Here is an 18,023-nt window from a genome sequence, read left to right on the forward strand (position 1 = left end):
GTCGCCTGAATATAATGAGCGCTCTTATAAAATTCAACAATTTCCGTGAAAGTGTTTTCAATAGCTATGCTCTTATAAAATGGCAAATATTGTAGACACCAGTGTATCTTTTTGGTTCTGATGAATACTGCTACAAATACAATATGACTTTTTTTTTGTGTGAATTGCACTTATAATTGCACAAAATAGAGAGTACAGTATGGCGACATCACCAATCAATCATTTAGCTAATGCGAAAGGTACAAGAATAGAAACGAAGCGCCAGGCCCATAAAAGATATCTGTGTGAACTATTTATTACCAATGTCGTATAATGATTTATCTCATGTAGAACTGTAAGATGTTTCTTAGTGTCTGCTTCATGGAGTTAAATACATGCCTCTTGTAATTCAATATTTTTCAAACTATCATAAAAATCCCGCCACTACCATTCTACAACACTACAAACTGCAACCAAAAAAATAAAACAAATTTTCAATAAAATATTTTACAGTTATGAACAAGCTTGCAACACGATAAACTGAATTGAAATGTGTTTCTTTTAATCGGACATTTTAATATTAAATTTATATGACCTCCAATACACAAACAGGCCGCATTTGATATTAACATCCACTGTGTAACTGTAACTGTGTCTTAATATCCGTCATGTCCACTTTTTTTTTCTGCAGAATGTTTACTTTGTTATACTAGTGCATAACAAATACAGATCATTACTGGATCATTTCTAAAAAGTCTTTTTTGATCACTGTACCCAGTTAATGACAGGACTGAGCGTGACTTAGTAATGGCTCTGTGGTCTTGTGGGGTTTTCTAATCTCTTTACTAATTTAATTGGGAGTTCTAATTTACTCGAAGACCATGACATATTTCAGTAATTATAACTTCTCCAAAGGGCTTTTCAGAACTCTGAAGTCTCTGTTATAGATGAATTACTTCTATGTTTAATTACTGTATACATTTATGTATTACCGTAATTCCCAGCCTACAGAGCTTCGGCTTGTCCCTTTCGGGGTCGCCACAGCGTGTCATCTCAGATGAACGCACGTATATGTTTGGCACAATTTTTACGCCAGATGCCCTTCCTGACGCAACCCTTCTCAGGGAGTGGAGGCCCCAGTGGGATACGAACCCACAACCCCTGGTTTACCAAACCAGTGCTCTAACCACTGAGCTACAGGGCCAATTCCCAGCCAGGGAACCAGGTGCGCTCTCTTTCCCAGCCCACAGAGCGCACCTGGTTATAAGGCTCATCCAGAATATTGATAAAGGAAATACCATTTGGTACATACATAGTGCCCACATTGAAACGCACATTGAAACACGAGATATTTACAAAGAAAGATGGTACACAGAGAGTTTAACGCTAGCGGTGCTGCACTAGCTAATAGGGCCGGTTAAAAATAAAAACTGGTGAAAAAAATTACTGAGACACGACAGTAACACACTACTGCAGCGCCAACAGGGCTGGACCGGTACAAGTCATTTCCTTGGTACATATATTCCATATATTTCCTCTTATCAATTCCGCTCGAGTGCCCCTTGCGGCCATTAGAAAAAATGCACAAATGCATCACCGCATAAACCACAGGGTTGAAAGCATGTGAAAAAAGCTGTGGCTTATAGGCCGGAAATTACGGTACTTAAAGACAACTGGGCGGCATAAAAACACATTTACACATTAACTGGGCAAAATGACGGAAAGATCAAAGGAAAAATAAAAGATAGTTTGCAATTTCTACAGTGGAGTAATGCTTCAATGGTGATTCAATAATAAATTATGTAGGGTGTAGTCACTTTTGCTCCAAGTCAGCTGGAATTGGCGATATATGGAAGACAAATAGTGCCAAAATTGAATACATAAATAAATACAAAACCTTTCAGCCCTGAACAGAATAAGCAGTAAAAAAAAGAGAAAAATATTGGGTCAATGGATGTACTTTCAACAAAAGTGCCAGTTTGACCAAAATTGCCATTTTTAGTCATGATCATGGAATTTTTATCTACTGATTAGTTATTAAAGCAAACCATGACACAAGAGCAGTATCAAAAATTGTCATAGTAACCGAAGATATTTTTGGAGTACGTTTACAGTACATTCGAATATAAAATGGTTCCCACTCCAGCCTAGCAAACAAGGTACATAACGTTTTCAAAACTCCAGTACGTATTAATACAGACACACCTCATTCAGATGATTGCGCTTCCTGTTATCACTCCGTCTCCCTTTGAAAACCACCATCACATCTTTTTCTTCATCAAGCTGTTTCATTAGCGTGATGGTATAACTGGACAGTGGTTTATAATAAGCGTAATTTGACATAGTTTTGGGGGTATTTGCTCAGGGAAAGTCACCAGAAGAGAGGACGTGCAAAAGGGAATCCAAAATAGTAGGTGTGAAAAATCAAATGGTGACAGTTGAAAAGGGTGGATTATTCATGAAAAGAGGGGAGGAGAGGGCGATTACAAATGTCAAGGGAGCAGAGTCGTTCAGACATGTATAAAGAATGAGGAGAGAAATGTCACCCGGGATAAAGAAATAAAATTCCACCGATGGGAAGCAGCAAGTGGAAAGAAAGCCGTGCAGGAAGGTGCCTTGTTCTCTTCAGGGAGGTTGCCATGACGAGGTCATAGGGAAGTGGGTTCAGGAGGCCAGAAGGGGATTATGGGTGAAGAGTCTGAAGAAAAGTATTACATCATTCAATAAAACATGGAAGAAATGTTTTCTACTGCATCACAGAAAATGTATGTCATAAGTTACCTGAAACGCAACCATACCTTGTATGATATGTACTTAAAAATTATCGAAAGTACAACCCACTGACAGTGTTGGTTTATTTATTTATTTTATTTTGGGGGTGAGTCTTAAGGTAACGTGGTTAGTGGTGGGGCGGTGCCCTAATGGCCTCCTCTGGCCATCTTACTTTGATAACGACCTAGCCCATTATTGCCCAGAAACATTTGGTTTTTGTAGGGGGAGGTTCATTACTGTTTGTATTGCTACCGTGATACTTGCATGAAAATTTCAGGACATCCACATTTGCCTGATTCATGTTCAATATCACCGCATTCAAGCATGATCCTGGATCTCCCTTTTTAATCCCCAGAGAAAAATGCTGTAGGAAGTAAGCTCTTTTAAAAGTTATGCGCAAATTAATGTGCAGTGCAAAATGCAAAGGAAAAAGAAAATGGAACTTCTGAATTATACTTTTGAATGAAACAGTAGCTTATTCAGTTTTTGCAAATATAAAGGAATTTCTAAAACAGTCTGCATGACACCTGAGGGATGCTTTTGTCAACACGCCTTCTTTCCATTTAATTGTATTAATATTACATGTATAATTTAAAGGAGGAACAATCAGATTGCTCTGTAACACTATCACTTAGGTGAAAAATTCAATGTTAAAAGACAAAGCAAGTGAGTCATTCTAAAACTTGAAAAAGCAAGATTGGATCAATCGTTGACTTTAAATTACAGCACAAGAAAGTTCGCTCTGATGATTTGTAGCTGGCAGAAAGTAAATCAGTCCAAAATACTGTTATTCAACGACTGCTCCCTCAGGGAAGTGCGTCTGTACCGCAAGTTAGTCAACCAGTCAGTTAATCAGTCCATTAAATCAGATTAGACCTGGCTAGTTAAAGAGCTGTCTTCCACACCTCATTTCTCCCCTCATACTCTTCTCGCTCATTTCAGGCGAACGGGGAGACACATCAAGTGCAATCGAGCTGTAAAATGGAAAGAGAGAAATCTGAGGCAATAATTTAATCGTTCAGAACATTTCAAAGTCATCATCCTTTTATGGAAACTTTCTTTCATCTCAGGTCTTCTATTTATAATGGCTCCTTATTTATCCTTTGCTGTCATTAGTTACTCTGCTTTTACTTTATATCTTACTTGAGCACATACAGAAAAACAATCATAAGCATGCTTTTGCTGGGCCTGTATGATTTCTACCATTTCAAGGACCATCTCCCAATTAATTCAACACTGAAGCACATACAGTGCAGGTCGAGCATTATTTTTTTTAATATGAAACATTTCTCAGCCCTTAATTGACTTTTGCTTGGATGTGACATTAAAAAAATAATGCAGGTACAAACTATTTTATAGCTGATGCACCATACACCCTTACGTTAGATCGACCATTGATGTAGAAAGACGGTTCATCTAATTTGTAATTTGAATTCGGACTCATTGCATTGCATCCAACTGGGAAATGAATCTTACGCCGCCGTACAACCAAGAAATTGGTTTGTCTTGAACTCACTTGTTGATTGTTGAATGTACTTCAAGGACATTGTCAGCATCACAGGTTTTCGTGTCTCTGATTCATAGATAGTTTAAATACAATATGAGCAGCGCAGAATTCAGTCACTCTGTCTGTCTGTCCGTTTAGCTATTTATCTACTCATTAGTCCGTTGTTCTGCTTGGTATTATAAGCTTGTGCACGTGACGTCACCATTTTCACAGCACCATATTGCCGGTCAAACATAGCTGCTCGACATTGTGGGAGACATTGAACCGGAGGAGAACATTTATAATCCCCAAGACCTGTTGTGCTGTTGGTTTTTAAGGCCCCGTCACACCATGACGTTCTTGTTAGCATTCTATAGCGTTTAAAATTAAACGTTGATGAACACTCGTCTCGGTGAGAACTTTTGTGCATGTTCAAAACTTTTTTTACCGGACCGGCGTTCTCCGCCGATTCCCAGCGATCATTGAGGTTCACTAGCGTTCAAACAATGCTCTTCTGGCGCTATCTGGGCGACTACCAACATTTCCTCAAACGCTATAGAATGCTGACCAGAACGTCATGGTGTGACGGGGCCTTTACAACAGATGAGACAGATATTCAAAGAGATCATTCTATAGCAGACCACCTGAAAAGACCGAAAAAGATCAGTGGATTTCGGCAATTAAACGTGATGGTGTCCAACCAAATACACACGACTGTGTAGCGATCACTTCACTTCAGATAGGAATTATTCTTCTCAATCTCAAATTCCCAAAAAGTATTTATTATGCTAAGTTGGCTCATTTGAGAACAATGTGCAATTAAAAAATGAAAATCAACCGTCTGTCGCAGCAGAGAGGTTTATGGAGGTTAACGTGGCCGCAATACGCTCCCGTGTACGGAGGAGCCGACACCCTCTCCTCTTTTTTTTTTCCCCCAATCATTGTTAATGAATGCAAGTTTGTGTAAAAACAGGAGTCATTTGTTTACATATTGGTATTTGTCTTAAAAAAAAATCTGACTGGGTCCATCACTGTGTGGGATTTATTCCTCATTGAGAACAGATCCAACAACGAAGTATTTGTATGTGTTCAGACTTTTATACGCTTTCAAACTTTTCTGTGTAAATCTTGACGACTTACTCACCAGATACATGTGTATGTATATCCAGTTGTCTGAGACAGGAAGAAGCTAGTTAACACTCCACTTTCTTATCGGCGAAAACATCGACTTCGGCATTAAGTGTGGGTCCTCTATGCTAAATGTCTAATTTTTCCATCTACCTCCGTTTATTATCACTATCTAAATGTTTAACGGTATCAGACTAAACTCTGAATGTTGTGCTATAAGACGTATTTTTGTTTCGGCTCAACGGAATTAACTTGCAACAATGCTTTGTTTGAAAATATGGCGAGTCGTGTGATTTTATGACGTAGGTGCACGATCTCTATACATCGCTGGATCATTTCCTCCAGAATGTATCCCTCGTAGCACACTAGTGTATTACGGCAGTGGTAACCATGAAAGACAACGTGCAGTGGGTTCTGTTGCCTTTCAAGCCTCAAGTGTGTCTACAATCATTTCAGTGTCATTTGTGTGTGATTTACTTCTTTAGAAATTCAGGGTGAATATAAACTGCACATCTTAATCATAACTTTTCATACACCTGTAGGCTGCCACACAAAAGCACACACGCTCTCACTCATGCATGCAATGTGCATTCACAAGCAGATGCATATTTCATATGATTTTCCCCCATAAAGAACCCATCATTTTTTTGACTCGCCAACTGAATCATCTTTTAAAAAAAAAAAAGGATACTCCAGAGATGTCATAATTCCCAGGCTATTTTTTTTTCTATCCAATTTCTCATGCCTCGTTTCTTCCCATATTCCCCACGGGCCCTCTACAGAAATGGAACTAGCTTCACCTTGTCACAGTGTAGCATAAATGTCTCTTTAAATGAAGTGTGTGAGTGTGTGTGTATGTGTCTGTGAATGTGTGTGAGTGAGTAAGGGGACTGAGATTCATGTCTTAAGGCTTCTTTATACTCACACGTGTGATGACCGCGCTGACATCAATGCAGCGCTCCCGCACGTAGTTTGCCTTTATACTCGAGTGCAACCCACACACACAGTTTTGAAAATATGCTTCAGTTCTTTTCCAGGTGAGAGGTGTCGCTACAGCTGGTATTGGCGAGGACGACAGCGTTGAGTTTCTTCAGCACATTTTGGTCACTGTGGTTGTTGTTTTTACTTTCCTTTCCCTAACAAGGAACAAATCAACAACAATGGTGACCGTGGAAGAATGCTTGAACAAATAGAACTAAATTACCAGATGATATGTTTAATTATTCTGCAAAATCAATCAAGATGGCGGCGACATAGGTGGTACGTGGAACAGGGAGGAACAATGACTACATCATCACAGCATGTGACTAAAACCGCAGGTGTATAAAATGTATAAAATCTTTTGAGTTTCTCAAATCACTCTTTTTGCCTCTCATTTCAGCCTACAGTGTCTTTTTTTTTTCCATTTTAACATTATATTTGGCCATATAATGTGAAAAAAAATCACATTTGAAATTGGGAAGTTTGGCTTTGTTTTGAGACAGGCTGCCACAAAGAAGTTAGTTATTTTAGGGCAAAAGTTCGGTGACAGTTTAGTTTATAGAACAATGCTGAACATAAACACAGCAGTTTGCCCAAACACCCTGTTGCATCTGAACATTTATTGTACACATAAAATGTGGCCATTCATAGTGTGCGCTTTAAGTTTTTATGACATGACCCAGCCGGCAGTCCGACTCACTCGACGGCTTAATCCTGTTCTCTATGCTGCTTTAACACCACTCAATGCAAAGCTTGTGTGCGAGTGTGTGTGTGTGTGTATGTGTGAAACTTGGACTTAGCGTTTGGTCCATGATCCGTGTTTGCTTTTTGTTGTTTATTTCTTTTGGAAGATCACGATACATTTTCCGAGATTCCTGCCCTCCTCCCTGCTTCTGTGGACCTGGGTCTACCTTTTTGTCGTGCCAGCAAAACCCTAAATTGTGACATGTATGCATGTATTGTTTTGTTATGGAGTCACTGATGATGTAGTGTTACACATGCCTGCCTTTGGTGCGGGCAGCGTGGGATCGATTCCTGCTCAGTGATGCTGTCGATATCTGCCCTGCAACAAGTTCAGGGTGTCGTCCGCCTTTTGCCCGAAGCTAACTGGGATAGGCTCCAGCTTTCCCGCAACCCTTGTGACGTTAAGCGGCTTGGATAATGACATTGTTTTGTTATGATGGCTTTTGACAGTATACTGTATATATCTTGGCCACTAATCTGCCATTAAATATTGTCGTACCTCCATCAGATTGGTTTTGGACCCGTATCACCTCCACAATGCCCTATTATTATCATTACTACTCCATACTACAATATGTTTTTTTTAAAAAACATTAGAATATACTTTGCTCTTCAAGTATTGCAAACTGGCGTAACCATATTAATGTTATTACCGGCACCATATAAATAAAATTGCTTTGACTATGTCGCGCTGTCAGGTTCACCAATCAGACATTCATTAAACAGGACAAAAAAGGAAGCAAAGACACCAGTTCAAGTCTCACGAGGAGAGAGGAGAGGAACTGTCTCGTACAATTCACCACTGCACTCTCTGATTATCCTCTCCTCAGTACTTCTATTTATTTAGTTTTAAGACGCCTCTTATTTACATGGATGTTACAAAAAGGAGACGACAAGCAAAACAGTTTGAAAGAAGGTGTACATGTTTGTTCACGTGCGTGTGCATGTGTGGAAGATTGCTGAATACATGTGTGGTCATCATTTCTTTAAGAGGCAGCAGTTCTAACAGTTCTGATGATTAGATGTTTTTGTTCTGGCTATCTCCTGCTAGGAGGCTGCCACGTTATCTAGAGCAGACCAAAGCATTTCTTTATTGGAAGCAGATGTATGATAATTATGATCACAATTATTCCTACACGCGCCTTAGTATTTTTAAAATGAACATTTGTCATTATTCATTTCTGCTTTATAGCTGGAGTATACAGGGGGTCCTCGGTTTACAAAGTTTAATTCCTAACCTAAATTTGTACACAAGTCAATCTTTCATCCTTGCTAATGCAGTGGTAAAATCATGGAGTAAATATTTGAATTTAAAAACGGTGAAAACAGATATTTTTTAAATCACGTACCATTTGTAATCTAAAAATGTTTGGGCTGTTGTATTTCGAGGACCCCTTATGGTTTTTTTCAGTATCCTAAAACTGGTGTCCCACTCCACCCAAGACTATATTTTTTCATCACATTCTACGCTTATTACTTTCAGATGTGTTTAATAAAATAGAAATGAAAAAAATATATATTGAGCTGACCAGAGAAGAGCTGGTGAGAAAAAAAAAAATTCCAAGCAAGGCAAAATGAAGACTGTTTTTGTGCTGGGGGCTGAAGATGCACACAAGGAAGTACACACAAACACAACACAGCATTACATCAGCTTTATAGAGTGCTTCTGTGTGTATTATGTGTGTGTTTTAGTCATTCTGTGGTTAAATCAAGGGGCATATGAGAGACGGGGAGACTCATTTGCAGTCTTTATGATCAAATCCCAAATGTCACATTGTTACCCTTTCAATTTGCCTTTCAAATATCACGTGTTTTATGGTGAAAATTAAAACAAGGGCAAATAATATATTGGAAGTCAGTGAAAATAGAGAGGGTATGAACATTAGGATTTAAAATGGAGATGAGGTAGATTCAGCATTAATTTTTTTACTCATTTGCAAGACTTTAACACAACGAGCTCCCTCTATCCTATTTTGTAGTTATTACATGGAGTGCAGGACTGCTAATCGCCAGGTCACACTATGACGTTCTGGCCAGCGTCCTATAGCGTTTGAGCAAATGTTGGTAGCCCATGGTCACCCGGATAGCCCCTGAGTAGCGTTGTTTCCGCGCCAGTGAACGTCAATGATCCCTGGGAATCGGCGGAGAACACCGGTCTGGAAAAAAAGTTTTGAACATGCACAAAAGTTCTCACCGAGACCAGCGTTCATCAATGTTTAACTTTAAACGCTGCAGAACGTTCAAGAACATCTGTGGAACGTTTTACTAAGGTTCGCCGAGCGTTGCACGCGTTTGCCTATCGTTAGTCAGTCGTAACTCTAGCTTTACTTGGTTGTTACTTAATCGTTTGCTTTGCAGTGAACAACTCACTGGCAACCTGTTAACGCCCACTGAACAATCCCCTAGCGCACACAGCGTGTAACCAAAGTGAAAAGAACGTCGTTTGTTGTCCATTGAGCGTCATTCGAGCGTTTCCTGAACTTCCATGCATATGGGTCTATAAACCGATGCTTTGTAAAAGCAAGGTCCATTTAATATTAAGCTACAGTAGAGAGCACCTACTATGGAAGATCCAGAAAGCAGCAGTTCGTTTTCGCGGAAAAACTCCACCAGACTATCCTCACTGGCAACCTGTTAACGCCCACTGAACAATCCCCTAGCGCACACAGCGTGTAACCAAAGTGAAAAGACCGTCGTTTGTTGTCCATTGAGCGTCATTCGAGCGTTTCCTGAACTTCCATGCATATGGGTATATAAACCGATGCTTTGTAAAAGCAAGGTCCATTTAATATTAAGCTACAGTAGAGAGCACCTACTATGGAAGATCCAGAAAGCAGCAGTTCGTTTTCGCGGAAAAACTCCACCAGACTATCCTCAACAGCCCGGTCCAGGATCCTGCAATCCTTTCTCTGCTTCTTTTGTCTCTTTGTCGGACCTTCCTCACTGGGGTTTGCAAGGTGTTTAGGGTCCCCAGGGTCATCCGCGTTTGAGAACGCTGAAAAATAGAACAATTGAAATGTTCAGAGGACGTTGACCAGAACGTCATGGTGTGACGGAGCCTTTAAAATTAACATGTATCCTTCCAGTGTCACATTTCCAACTGCTTTGTACTCATTTTACATTTCTCTTTTAAATTTTAACTTTCCTCATTTGTATCAATGGCTGCTTGTCACAACAGCCCCAATCAAAATGTTTCTCAAAAGTGGCATTTGAATTTTTTTCTGCGGATGAGTTTTCTTTAACTTGGATTTGTCTTTGACGGGACAGTGGTCATAGATAAAACTGACTGTGAAAAACAACATGTGAGAGAAATAGTAAAAACCAGAAGCTGATGGAGACTATCAAACCACAACAAAGGTTTTTTTTAAACTTACAACTCACTGGAGTTTGTGTCCCACTGATGCACTTTTACAACAGTGTCATGACAATATGCGTTAATCTTTAACAAATGTATCACTGGTGATTGTATCCAATATCAGAATCCAGTGCTGAAATTTGTATCACCTAAACTGTTAAGGCTATGCTGACGTGGAATCAGAATCCAATTTAATGGCCAAGTATGTAACAACACAAGGAACTTGTCTCCAGCAGTCGCGACTTTTACCCTTTGTGTACACACACTTTGGAAACATACCCACAAATATATCTAAAAGCACACACATAATGCTACAGGACCTGCACAGCGGCATCAACGAGGGAGTCATTATGTAATGTGCGGTCTATCAAAGTCTTCCCTGGAGCGACTTGAAGCGTAATTGATTGAGCAAAGGACCTCACTGCCGCAGCTACGGGACCTACCGGGAGGGACTACTAAATCGCAAGAAACATCACCACGACTTGGAGCAAACTCTGGAATACTGAACGTTTAAATTACTTGAAGGTGTGGACGATAAAATCGGAAAGACTGGCTGAAAGATGATCTCTGGAAAAATGATAGATTTTCAACAGGGGGTGCATTGTCATGTTTGCAGTAGCATTTGTATTGCTAAAAACTACTAAGGTACAAAATGTGTATTATATCAACGTATACACAACAAAACTCTTGGTCTCTCTTTTACACCAGATAATTTACATCTTAACTTTATGAAGGGAATGGCAATAAATTGAGAGGACACCAATGCCTGGTCACATCTGCAAAACATTCATGTTAAAAAAAAACAAACATTTTCATAAATTTGAATTACTCAATCCCAGCAACACCGCACTTATTGTTGGTTAGCATTTTTTTGTAATAGTAACCCAGCATCTTTTTGCAACGAGCACTGAATTATGGATAAGCAACCTTCAACGACAGCTTTGGCAGATACACACGTACTGTATTCCATATTTTTGGGTTTGTAGGCATGAGTTGTGAAAAATAATTTAAATTCTGACATGCCTTTGTTGTCATCCAAAGCAAGTTTATATTCTAGCAATTAGTATTCAGCACAATAACCATGATCTTTGAATTCTTCATAGCTGGAGTCAATTTATTGGCTACTTGTCCTTGATGTGTACAATTTTTTTTCTACCCTTGATCTCTAGCAACACTAGCTGAACTACTGAAAGAGAAAATTCTTCTATGTGTGTGTAAAAGTTACTCTTGAAAAAAAAGAAGCTGGTCGCAAAAAACATGACAAAAACATGGCCTATCACGGCAAACTAATTTCAACAGCATCAATGGAATTACAAAGAGCACGATGAAGTCGAAAAGTGAAAGAGACAGGAAAGGAGTTTCTTTCCAAAAACATAAAAATGATAGCGGGCAGGACAGCAATGTCAGCCAAGGTCAGATTTAGTCAGAATGCGTCAGTGTTCCAATGGCACTGATTTGTGGAACTCCAACACTATTTCACAAACAGTATTCATCAATGCAAATGATAAAGAAAAAAGAAGAAGAAAATCTGTTGTAAAAATTTAAGTGAGATTTATTTAAGGCAATTGCTGGGTCAGAGAAAAGGAAATTTCTTTTTTTTAGCCGCAGCTGTAACGATCCCCAGTAAAAATGGTGTCAACCAGCAAAAATGTCAGCTAAATTCTACTGTGGATTATTCATAATGGAGTGTTACTATCACACAAAACATTACCACTTTTGCTTTTCAGAATGTAGAGGCAACTACAAATCAAAAAGGGGTGATCAACATACCAGCCTGACTGAAATGTTCATTTTCCGTTGGTGTCGAATCCTCTTAGCTGCCAGAGATTCCTATGCTCTGCTTCTGTTTGCTACTTTGGAGGTGGATATTCCATCCACGTTTGACCAAAGCTCCTGAAACCCAAGATAAAAAGTCAGTGCGAGGTTGCGTGCATGACAAATGAGTGACACTTTGGTAGTCACACCCTTGGTGTCTAATTGGTTGTTTCTTCACAGGCATGGTGGTCTCTTAAAAGTCAAATTAAAGGTTCAAGATGGGTCCAGAGAGGGCTGAACCTCTTACTCATGTGCTACTGTCAGGTTATACTGAAAGTTTCCACAAATGTGATAAAAAACATAATTTTAATTCTCCTTTAGTCTGTAGAGTTGTGATATTTGCGCTTTGATGGAATGTCATTAACAAAAGAGCAAAATTCAAATTTAATCTAGTTACAAGGTCAAACATGACTAAGATAAAGGGACACGTCTGCTAAGTTCTGTGTGGAACCCCAGATATGATACTTAATTGATGAAAACCACCGGTCAGGATGATTACAATATCAAGGGGAAAAAACAAAATTTCTTTCTGTTACACAATCGCGAGAGACATTTTTGCTCATTTAAATGAGTGGCGTGCAAAGGAAATCACAAGGTGGGAGGCCACTGAACTGACTAATGAGGTGACATCTCTTTTGCGGTACCTTAAAAAAAAGCCATTAACCTAAATTAAGACTCTTTCTTTATAATCTGCAAATCATTCACCCTCAGCAGCTTTTGGTTTGGAATGTAATTAATCCTCCAGCTCGGAACTGGAGAAATGAATAAAATGAGTTGACATTTTGGAAAACAGGTTACAGACTGTAAATATTAATCACAGAGCATAGGGTGCAGCGTTTGGCTTTTGGAGAATAGCTAGAGAACACCATTTGTTGTGGCAATATTTTACAGCGTATCATGCTACAACAAATACAGTACTGACAACCATTAATGTTTGTCTTACCTGGAATGGTGTACATAACATAATTGACCAGAAAAATACTATTGTTCCCAGGGACTCGGTACAGGGGTAAAAAAATAACATTAGGTAATGGGCCACGTGATGCTTACACCAAGTTTAAAAAGACAAGTAATTACTTAATCACATGTAGCAGCCCCTTTTGGTCAATGTCCATTGTTGAACCATGAAAGGTCCTCGTTCATAATAATGATCCATCCATTTTCGATGGCGCTTGTCCTCATTTGCATCCCGAAAGAGCCGCAGTCTATTCTGAGAGGTGGGGTCAAGGTGACTAATCTCACATTTTGAATAGTTGACATTTTTAATATTGTTTTCAAAATATAAAGTATAAATTGCAAAATACATGAAGAACAAACCATAGCTCTGTACTTTACAGCCAATCTACATCTCACTTTAAATTTAGCTAACTAGCTATTTTGTTATAAGAAGCGCCCCATACCCAACAAAGCATAGGACTTTGGAAACAATGCTGCGGCGATTGACTCAGTGAGGAATGACTTCAGCTACTTTGACCCCTAAAGTATTCAGAGTAAATAAACACTTCCTGAAAAAGTAGAGAAACAAGAAAAGTCACACTTCCGCCTAGGATAAGTTATGGCCAGTTATGTATTAATCAGAGTCGAATATAATGAAACTTATGTGCATGGATCTAAAAGACAAGAAAGAAAGAAAAAGACCAGCGAGAAACCTGCTGTGTTGTACCCTGGGGTATTTTACATGGGGAGCAGTAATAATCAATAAATAAGCTGCAGGCGAGGGAGCCAAGCAGCAGGGGTTCATCCAGGGCAAGAGAGTGTTTGTGTGCTACTCTATCTCATAGCAAAGTACAGGGGTGTGATACATTAGCTTCACTGTAAGAAGGATGTAGAATGCAAGGCTGTTTAATAGGAGATGTGCTTGCATATTTTATAGTACTGGAAAGTGATATTTGGTTTTATTTTTCTTGGGGCTTACAGCTTGTCACCTCTATAAAACAATCTAGTTACCATATTTTCCACACTATAAGGCGCACCGCACTATAAGGCGCACCTTCAATGAATGGCCTATTTTAGACTTTTTCCCATATATAAGGCGCACCGCATTATAAGGCGCATAGAACAGACGCTACAGTAGAGGCTGGGGTTACATTATGCATCCATTAGATGGAGTTGCATTAAAGGCTCAATATTGATCCATATATAAGGTGCACCGGATTACAAGGCGCACCATTGGCTTTTGAGAAAATTAAAGGCTTTTAGGTGCGCCTTATAGTGCGGAAAATTTGGTAATATATGAAACAGATTGTGCGGGATTGGATGAGAAAGGTTGTGATGCCAGATTCTTTATAACAGACAGTGGTCAAGTTTCAAGGGAAAAAAAATACGTACGCCAAAAATAATGTAACGTTAATTAAAATAACTTTGCATGCGATTTTTACAGAAAAAGAACATCAAGTCAAAATGGTAAAAATAAAACAGTAATACAACAAAATAGGCACAGTGAAAATTTAGACCTGGGATTTGAACCAGCAATCCAGCGGTCAACGGACAACACACTGAACTCAACTGAGCCGCAGTTGCATGTAGAATATTATTTAAATATCTATTACACGCACAAATTGTACCAAACGCTAAAATAAATACCACGTAGCCTAAAGTGACAGGAAATAACAAATTGCATTAATGATGGCTTGGGTTTGCCTTTGAAGTTTCCACTCTAATTTCAGAATGGAAATAAAGCTATTCAGAGGATATGCATTAATACTCAATTTCTCAATTTAGTCATTAGATTTGCAAATAGTGTTTCAAATTTAGACATTTCATTCCCATTTGCATTTTAACTTCCTTGTTTGAACTGAGAATTGTTTTTGGGGATTGGCGAGTGACCATTTCAGGGTGTACCCTGGCTCTCACCCAGCGTCAGTATGCCACAACCCTATTGAGGGTATGCGGGAAAGAACATGGATGGATGGATTTTCAAATGAAAAGTCAGTGCTATAGTACATGCTTAGTTAGCCCTTGCTAATACATAAAAGTATGTCCATATAAAAAATGTTTTTTTCCTAACATGAGGAATAATTGCAATATATCATGATTACAATATTGATCAAAATATTTATGATTATTATTTTGGCTATCTTGGACCCCGTTAACAACTCGAGGTTGTTAACTCTGAAACACAGTCAAACAAGTTATGCGCACCGCTGAGTTTGGGCCCTTAGTCTGCCTCATCCTGATGCAATACAAGGAAAAGCATTCCCAGGACAAACGTCACAGAACAAACGCCTTATGGCAGAGTCTTAAGAGTTGTAGATTTTTTTTTTAATGACAATCAGATTTAGATGTGTGAGTTTGTTTGTTTTTTAGCTTTTAAGAACTAGAGTGTTTTGGGTTTTTTCCTCCTGAAATGCTGTGTTATTATAGATAAATGGCTTTTAGAATACATCTTGAATCACACTGAGTTTCTAAACAACAGCTGTTGATGTTTTGTTAGACCTTTTGTGTTCTAAACTAGAGAAACCATCTACTAGTAAAATGTAAACGTGTGTTTTATGTCTGATCAGATCAAATCGTCTGGAACTCCCTATCTAATTCAGTAGACTGGGAATATGTTGTCGTTGTTGGAAGTTAGAACTTTGTTTTATCATTTCAGCAATGTGGTGAGACAATTGTGTTGACGCATTCTGAGCAAACAGCTGCAGTCTACAACCCTAACAGTTGACATAAGGTTAAAAAGTCAAACCACACTGATGTGGTTTGGAATTGTTGACATTTGTTTCTTCTATCTTCGTATTTTTGTTGACATAAGTGTGGTTTAAAGGTTTGGGATGATCATCCTAATGAATATTTTGCCTCAACCTGACAGTCGGAAAAAAGACATACTTTTCATACACACTGACTCAGTATATAATACTTAATGCCACTGAAATATAAGAAAGAGTGTCTTGCCATCTTTTATAGAGCTCATGCACCTACATCACCGAAACTACGTGACTGGCCAAATTGCCAGTCAAACAAAGCATCGTTTACTGCAAAATCCATTGAAACGAAACGAAAATATGTCTTATAGCATGACGCTCAGAATTTTGTCCCATACCTTTAAACATTTAGAAGATGATAATAAACTAAGGTACGTGGAAAAATGAGAGACACTTGGCATCGAGGACCCATATTTAATGCCGAAGTCAATGTTTTCGCCGATAAGAAAGTGTACTACCCGCTTCTGCTTGTCTTGGACAACTGGATCTACACATGCATCTGGTGGGTAAGTCGTCGAGTTTTACACGGAAGAATTTGAAAGCATATGAAACTCTGGATGCATACAAATACTTCGTTGCTGGATCTTTTCACAATCAAGAATAAATCCCACATAATGATGGACCCACTCAGATTTTTTCCGATACAAATACAGGGAGTCCTCGGTCTACGACTGAGATCCGTTTCTACAATCGCAACTGAACTCCAAATTTCAACGTAAGTCGAATTCCACCATTAAAGTCAGTATTGACATCAAAATGTGTTGTATAAAAAACAAATACAGTGAAATAAGATGTACTTAGCATTACTGCTGAGAGGTTGATGCAGAAGAAGAAGGTGTGGCTGTGTTTAGCTATTGTGAAGGAACTTGGTCCTTAATCCTCTCCATCTCAACAAGTATCAACGAACCTTGTTTTGTGATCATTGTATCTGACATAGGAACGGAACCCTTCAGAAGCGCTAAGATATGGGCTTTTTCTTTGATAATTGTCACCACGGTCAACCGATTGAAGCCTTGGTGATGTTAGTGTCTCTCCCATCTTCAATCTTTTTATGATCTTGAGCTTCGTTTCCATGGTAATGGATTTACTTTTGGCTCCAGAAGCATTGCTAATAGACAGCTTTCTTCTTTGGGGCAATAATGTCTAAAAAAAGAGGGCAAAAGATGCAAAGATGCTCCCAGCGCACAAACACAGACAAGCATTAGCCAGACATAATGGCGTACTGGGAGCGGCATTGTAAAGTCGAAATGTTTTAGGTTGAGACCATTTTAACCAGAGGACTCCCTGTACCAATATTTAAATAAGTGACCCCTGGTTTTACACAAACTTGCATTCATTAAATATAATTGGAAAAAAATAAAAAAAGACAGCGAGTCAGCTCCTCCGTACAAGAAGCGTGTTGCGACCACAAGTTAAAACTTCGGTAAACCTATCGGTGACACACATTTTTTTTTCTCAAATGAGTCAAATGCGTATTTAAAAAAAGAAAATAAAGCGCTGCGATAGGCTTCAGGCCCCGTACATGGAAGCGTGCTGCGGCCACACTTTAACCTACATAAACCTCTCTGTGACAGACGGTTTATTTTCTTTTTTTAAATATACATTGGACTCAATTGAGAACAATGCATATTTTAAAAAAAAAGTCTGTCACGGAGAGGTTTACAGAAGTTTTTAACGTGTGCCTGCAACACGCTTCCGTGTACGTTGGAGACGACTCAGTCGTACTTTTTTTTTTTAAACACATTGTTCTAAAATGAGCCAACTTGGCATTATAAATACTTCTCGGGAATTTGAGATTGAAAAGAATAATTCTTACCTTTAATAAAGTGATCGCTACAGCGTCGTCTGTATTTGGTTGGGCACCATCCATCATGTTTAATTGCAAAAATCGATTGATCTCTTCTGGTCTTTTCAGATGATATTCTATAGAATGACCTCTTTGAATATCTGTCTTGTCTGTTGTGACAATGAACAGCACAACAGGTATCGAGCATTGTGAATATTCTGCTCCGGTTCAATGTCCCCCACACTGTCGAGCAGCTGTTTGACCGGCAATATAGCGCCA

General features: G+C 38.9%; 1 protein-coding gene across 2 annotated transcripts in view; it reads right to left on the reverse strand.

Moving 5' to 3' along the window:
* Window positions 1-524: 524 nt before the first annotated feature.
* Window positions 525-18,023, reverse strand: part of LOC133491058 (uncharacterized) — a 60,110-nt gene continuing 42,611 nt past the window's right edge. Inside the window, exons 5-8 of one of the 2 annotated variants that reach the window (XM_061801934.1) lie at window positions 9,907-10,085; window positions 6,291-6,501; window positions 3,657-3,725; window positions 525-2,677 (exon numbers count right to left, since the gene is read on the reverse strand). In XM_061801934.1, the coding sequence (XP_061657918.1) occupies window positions 6,388-6,501; window positions 9,907-10,085 (293 nt within the window). In that variant the 3' untranslated portion in view covers window positions 525-2,677; window positions 3,657-3,725; window positions 6,291-6,387. The remainder of the gene's footprint in view (window positions 2,678-3,656; window positions 3,726-6,290; window positions 6,502-9,906; window positions 10,086-18,023) is intronic. The other variant, XM_061801936.1, reaches the window with a different exon arrangement.

The sequence above is a fragment of the Syngnathoides biaculeatus genome, chromosome 17, assembly GCF_019802595.1.
Source record: "Syngnathoides biaculeatus isolate LvHL_M chromosome 17, ASM1980259v1, whole genome shotgun sequence".
In the NCBI taxonomy this organism is placed as follows: Eukaryota; Metazoa; Chordata; class Actinopteri; order Syngnathiformes; family Syngnathidae; genus Syngnathoides; species Syngnathoides biaculeatus.